Source organism: Balaenoptera physalus (genome assembly GCF_965194825.1).
Source record: "Balaenoptera physalus genome assembly, chromosome: 4".
NCBI lineage: Eukaryota > Metazoa > Chordata > Mammalia > Artiodactyla > Balaenopteridae > Balaenoptera > Balaenoptera physalus.
In genome coordinates, this window is record NC_138891.1 from 1 (window position 1) to 6,798 (window position 6,798).

Sequence of the window (6,798 nt, forward strand, 5' to 3'; positions counted from 1 at the left end):
CTCCTGGGCCTCCTGGGACTTGCAGACTCCTACTAGCCCCGGTGGCATCCGTCCACGGGTACTACCTGACAACCGCCCTTAGTGGGTGGGCGCAGAAAATCAAACACACAGATCACACAAACACACACGCCCCAGCCATATTTTCACGAATTGGTGGTGTAATTACTCCAATTCCCAACTGTTTCTAAATAAGCTCACTGTCCTCATGTTAATCCACGTGGTGGCAAAAGAACACATTAGAGATGGTTCTGTGTTTCTGTGTGGTTTTTTTTGTTTGTTTGCTTCTAAGTTTTCAATTCTCTGCAGCACAAACGCCCCGAAAATGTTGGGATGGTTGTATTTGGAATCCAAAGCGTTCCTTTCAAACCAAGCTGTGTCATCATCCATCATATAACTTGCTTCATATCCCTCTCCTTCTTCCTCCTCTTCTTCTTCTTCCTCCTCCTCCTCCTCCTCTTCTTCTTCCTCTCTTCTCCTTCTTCCAGATGCCAGTTGACCAGTGAAAGTGAAACCGACTTCGTCTTGTGGACGCCAAGGACAAGCACTGAAATTAAGTTCCTTGGCTTGTGAAACCTACACGTGTGGCCTGCCCCTTTCTCTGCCCTCTCCATGGCATGTGAGCAAGGGGGTGGGTTTCAGGGTACCTCTGAAAAAGTCCCGAACTGTTGACGACCATGGGTAGACCCTAGATAAGCAGTCAAGCTTAGTATGTGAATTATCGGGAACTCAAACCCCAGCCAAGGAAATGCTTTAAGAGTGGGAGGCAATGACGTCCTGGTGGTGATGAACGAAGTGGGAAACGTACTCGAGGAAAGCTAGGCTCCAGGTTCTCTCTCCATTTTGGAAAGTACAGTGACACAGCTAAGCGTGAGGGACTCAGAGTTGGGGAATTCCACGGAGAGCAAAAGTATGTGTGGAATGTGAAAAGGTGTGAAAACGAGAGAGCACTGGACCCCAAGCATTCTGGGAAAGGATGACGAGGGCGGCAGCTTCAAAGGGACCTGGGAGCCTCCGAACAGGCCTTCCTTTCCAACGCCCACTTGCCTCACGGGATTCCTTCCAGGTTCTCAATTTGCAAGGAAGGGTTCCCCACCATCTGCGGCTATTTACATAAATAGGGGCGGGGCATCCTCATCCATTATAAATCCTGAGCTTCTCAGCACTGAGCAGTTGGCCAGCAGCTTCCGTGCCATCCGTGTGGGTCTCCCACCATGGATTCGTCCAGCTCGTCCGGCACATACAGCACCTCCACAGGTACGTTGCCCTCAGCATCTGGGCTCTGGGGTTGGGTCCTCCAAATACACTCATGCACCTCCCCACCCCAAGGGTTGATCACCACGAAGGTTGAAGTTTCCCAATGACCACTAATTGGCACGGACAGATATGCTGGGATATGTTTCTGGAATCAGTTGGGCAAAAGGATGCACCTTGGTTTGGGCAATTCACGTACATATTTCTGGTTTGCTGGTTCGTTTGTTTTCCTTCTTGAAATCGACATGGAAGTAGCTAGGCCTGTTGCCTGACAATGGCTTCTCTACCAAAAATCCCAGCCTGTGGTTGCAGTGAATGGAACACGAGTGTTTGAAAACGTTCCCAACTAAACTGACACTCTTTTCCGGTTGACCGTGTTTGGGGTTTTGAGTTGGTTTCCCATGTTCTATTCTTGCTGTTGTTACGGATTTGCTCTCTTTGGTTTCGTGTTCCATTCGAACTGGTTTAACTTCCATGGTGTCCATGGAAAGAATCCACATCCAGTATGTATTAAGAATAGAAGGAAAAGAGAGTTTTTCTTTGACCACAACTGAAAGCTAGAGCCTGGGAAACAGAGATTCCAGGAGCACTCGAACTGTCTCTCATTGGACTCCAAGGTAGCCAGTGCAGGAGCCTCTGGAGAGGCAAAATCCGCAGTGTGACACGTTCGTTCCTTGAGTGCTTTCCAAAGATTTTCCTTGGAGCTGGCAGGAAGGAAGGGCGCTTTTAAAGGAAGTCCCCGTTGGTGGTCCGAAACCCTTGCCTTGCCTTGCCTCCTTCCAGGGCGAGACCTGGAGACGACCCTACGTCACCAGCTGCCAGCTGCTAGAGCGGGTGGCCCTTGCAGAAGGGTTGGTGTTGTCCTAGAGTTGGAGAGAGTTCAGGAAACTCAAATCTCAAGGATGTGCAGGACGTGCCTGAAACCACATCCACCCTGGCCATCACGCCCGTCTGCCGCCTTAGAAGGCAGGAAACAAACACGCATCTATCCCCTTGCCACCAGAAAGACGCAACCTCAAATAGGACAGGGATGGGGGGCAGCCCTTCAAGGCTGCCCAACTGAAAGAATAGCACACACACACGGCGAGTCAGCAAGACCTTGGTGCCTGGAAAGGGAAACTCATCTTCCGAAGTATACTGGGCTGTTGTGCGTGTGTGGGTGGGCGGGCGCCATCAGACGGGGCCCCACGTTGGTCCTTATCTCAAAAATGTGGGTCTTCTTAACAATCTCCTAGTGCGTTCTGTGTTGGGGGTTGGCTTGTGTGTTTGTCTGGCTTCGTTTGGCTTTCGTCTCGTTTCCTTTCAAATAGTGAAAGCGGATGTGCCCTGTGCGTATGACAGTCCAGAAGCCGGGCTCCTCTCGTTAGCTTAGAGTTCAAGGTAAATCTGGTAGGAGCCATCAAGACTTTCTGAGGCCTCCACAGGTGGACAATCCTTCCACCCATTTTGGTCACGTTAGCCTGTTTTTCTAGGGCTTTCCCCTTCTGCTTGCATGGCGCCCTGTGGATCCTTGGCGAGTGGTGGGGGGATCCCCATAGCCTTGACCCTCAGCTTAGCTTGAGCCCACAGGGTCCCACTCAGCGTGGCTTTCAGGGTGTGCCCACGGTTGTTCCAAATGCAGAGTCTTCCCCTGGCTTAGAGGTTTTTCACGTGGCACAAGGACCAGCGCTGTGCCGGTACCAGTGGTTTGCACCTCCATGGATTCGCCCCTGACACATTCCCCCTTTTCTCTCCCACAGGCCGACTCTCAAGGCCATCGCGAAGGAGGAGGCTGGTTCTGAGGCTGAGTCAGAAGGACACCCTGCAAGCACTCTTTCAACAGAACCCCTACCCCGGGATAACGACCAGAGAACGGCTGGCACGAGAACTGGGCATTCCGGAAAGCAGAATTCAGGTACGTCCGAGTCTCTCGATCCATTCTCCCTCTCGGGGTCCATGGCCAGACGCAAGTCGCCCTACGCCAGCTGGAGTCCTTGCCCTGGGGGCTTCCTCTTCTGGGTGCTCCAGACAGCAGGGACTCGAATCTGGGCAAGGAAGGTGGCTCCCTTTGGAAAACGTGGCCAGACTGAGCTGTGTGGCGAGAGGTCCATTCAAATGGGTGGTCAAGAATAAAGGGCGAGGGGCCAAGGAAGCAGGAGGGCCTGGTGGTGCCAGGGAGGTGTTCCCTTGATGGCTGGCTTCCAAGGAACTAGCCGTGCTGAAGACTTCCCTCTCTGGGCAGGTTGGAGAGGAGTCACCAAAGGTAGGAACACCTCGCCTGCGACCTTACAAAGCGTCGCCAAAGACTGATTGGCTTTCCCTACGAACACGTTTTCTCAGGGTGTCACATTTTCCACACACCACCTTCAGAAACGTCTAAACACACACCCACACGCACGCACACAAGCACAGGTCCACACTTCAATTCAGTCTCAGGGAATGAGTTAGCAAGCACACTGTTTCACTGTTGAAGAGAAGGACAGATAATTTGAGGATGTTGAGAGGGTACGTAAGCGCTTCCTCACCTAAGAGTGATGGAATCATCTATTCCCTGAGAGGTTTTACACTCCTTGAATCACTTGCTTGGACTCTGAGTGCGAGTTGCGATTCATAAACTATCGAAGTTGATGTGGAAAGCTCTCAAGAAATTCTGTCACGTCAGAGTACCTTTGAAATTCGTGAAGTTGAGAGAAGTGTTAAAATGTTTGTTTTCCCTTCGGTCAGAAATCTTTTTAACAAGTGAAGTGTGTTCTGGATTGAATTGTGTTCCCTCAAATGCGTATGCTGAACGTCTACACCACTGTGTGAATCTACTGGGGGGCCTCTCAGAGGTGGTCCTGGATTTTGATAAAGAGAATTCCTCAGGAAATGTGTCCATTGTTCTCTCTTTCTTCGGATTCAGAGAGACCATGCCCTCAGACCCTTAATCCAATTAAGAGCTTGCAACGCATTGGTGGATCTTGTACCGGTGGGGTGGCGGGGGTGGGGGCAGGGCTAGGAGTGAGCTATAAAATGGCTGATGGGAGTGTCCCAGGCTGTCACTTGCAGACCGACTGTCTCCGGGAAGGAGGCATCGTTGTGCTGCTGGAGCACCAGACGGAAAATCTTGTGGACCTTGTTTGCAGAGACGTGGAGGCTGCTTCTCTCGACTGGGGAGATGAGTGTCCACTTCAGTTCGACATCTTTCCCAAACTCCACTCTCCTCAGCCAAGTGCCACTGCTGTTGATGCCCACTGGGGGTCCCCTCGACCTGAGGAGCCGTCCCCGCCATCCCAGATGGTTTGGTGCAGTCAGCGCGGTGACTTGACTCCAGTGTCAGCAGGGCTGGCTTGTGCCCAGAAACTTCTCCTGCCTTGGAGGTTACCGTTTGTGGTGGGGGCCGGACTTCAGAATGTGGGGAACACCTGCTACATGAATGCAGCGCTGCAGTGTCTGACCCACACACCACCCCTGGCCAGCTCGATGCTGTCCCAGCAGCACTCAACAATCTGTCCTAACCAGACCTTCTGCATGCTGTGTGCTATGCAAACTCACATCACCCGAACCCTTCTTCATCCTGGAGAGGTGATCCGGCCCCGGAAGGATCTGGTCGCTAGCTTCCACAGACACAAGCAGGAAGATGCCCACGAGTTTCTGATGTTCACTCTGGATGCCATGCAGCAAGCATGCTTGAGTGCACACGAGCTGTTAGGCCATCCCTCCGAGGACACCACCCTCGTCCATCGAATCTTTGGCGGGTCTTGGAGATGTCAGATCCAGTGTCTCCACTGCCTCGGGGTTTCAGACACTCTCGACCCTTACCTGGACATCACCCTGGATATCACGGCAGCTCAGAGTGTGGTACAAGCTTTGAACGAGTTGGTGAAGCCCGAGAAGCTGGACGGCGAAAATGCCTATCATTGCAGTGTTTGTCTCAAGAAGGTGCCTGCCACCAAGAGGCTGACTTTGCACAGTGCCTCCCAGGTCCTCATCGTTGTGCTGAAACGGTTCACAGAGGTCACAGGAGTCAAAATGGTTCAGAAAGTGCACTATCCCGAGTGCCTCGACTTGCGACCGTACGTGTCTGAGCAGAAGGCAGGGCCACTAGATTATGCGCTCTATGCTGTGCTGGTGCACGCCGGGTGGAGTGGTCACCAAGGACACTACTTTTGTTATGTCAAAGCTGGAAACGGCCAGTGGTATAAAGTGGATGATGCCATGGTAACAGCCTGTGATGTGACTTCTGCCCTGAGCCAAAGTGCCTATGTCCTCTTTTACGTCCAGAATAGTGCACTGGAAGGAGACAGTGGGGGAGTGTCACCAGGAGGGGCACGGACACCCCTGGGGGCTGAGCCCACATGCACCATGGCGGCCCACAGGGAGCCTGAAAGAGATGTCAGCATCGGAGTTCCTGGGTCGGAGGAGCCCCTGGAGGGAACAGACGTTCAAGAAGTCAGCTTAGAGCAGTGGAGAAGCCTCCAGGCACCCAACCGACCTAAGCCTGAGTTCAACCTCAGGAAGATCGAGTCTGCCTTGCCTGCCGATGCAGTCGTGATTCACCCATCGAACTATGAAGGTGGGATGAGCACAAAGCTGTGTGAGCAAGAGAACTACCAGTTCAACCGTGCCAGTGGGGACACTGCACCCCAGAGGCCAATAAACATCGGCAGCAACATCCCTTGTCTCAGCAGGAGAGCCAGAGCCTCCAAGAAAAAGAACAAGAAGAAGCAGAGGTCTGTGGGTGCACTGCAGAAAGGTCTGATGCACATCCTTGCAGACACCCACACATCCAACTGACAAACCTAGAGTCACACAGAGGAAAGAGTTTGTGTCACAAGTGTGGCTACTCTAGCCTTGCAGAACCCAGAGGAGACCCTCTGTGGTGGGAGCCAGGCTTCAGAATGTGGGGAACAACTGCTACATGAATGCAGCGTTGCAGTGTCTGACCCACACACCACCCCTGGCCAGCTCGATGCTGTCCCAGCAGCACTCAACAATCTGTCCTAACCAGACCTTCTGCATGTTGTGTGCTATGCAAACTCACATTACCCAAGTCCTCCTTCATCCTGGAGAAGTGATCCAGCCCTGGAAGGGCCTGGTCATTAGCTTCCACAGACACAAGCAGGAAGGTGCCCACAAGTTTCTGATATTCACTCTGGATGCCATGCAGCAAGCATGCTTGAGTGTGCATGAGCTGTTAGGCCATCCCGCCGAGGGCACCACTCTCATCCGTTGAACCGTTGGCGGGTCTTGGAGATCTCAGATCCAATGTCTCCACTGCCTCGGGGTTTTGGACACTCTCAACCCTTACCTGGATATCACGGCAGCTCAGAGTGTGGTGCAAGCTTTGAACGAGTTGGTGAAGCCCAAGAAGCTGGATGGCAAAAATGCCTATCATTGCAGTGTTTGTCTCAAGAAGGTGCCTGCCACCAAGATGCTTGTTGGGGACGCCCTGGTGGCGTAGTTGTTAAGGATCTGCCTGCCAATGCAGGTGACATGGATTGAGTCCTGGTCCAGGAAGATCCCACATTCTGTGGAACAACTAATATCCTGCACAGGAACTACTGAGCCTGTGCTCTAGAACCTCTG

At 52.6% G+C, this 6,798-nt stretch overlaps 1 protein-coding gene across 1 annotated transcript; it reads left to right on the forward strand.

Moving 5' to 3' along the window:
• Positions 1–4,067: 4,067 nt before the first annotated feature.
• Positions 4,068–6,200, forward strand: LOC309660277 (ubiquitin carboxyl-terminal hydrolase 17-like protein 6). The gene has a single exon (XM_082460753.1). It carries the CDS (start codon positions 4,099–4,101, stop codon positions 6,004–6,006), a length of 1,908 nt encoding a protein of 635 aa, XP_082316879.1. The 5' UTR covers positions 4,068–4,098; the 3' UTR covers positions 6,007–6,200.
• The last annotated feature ends 598 nt before the right edge of the window (positions 6,201–6,798 follow it).

What these genes read in the sequence shown, in the direction of transcription:
- LOC309660277 (XM_082460753.1), top strand. Translation starts at nt 4,099, where the DNA reads ATGTGTCCATTGTTCTCTCTTTCTTCGGATTCAGAGAGACCATGCCCT.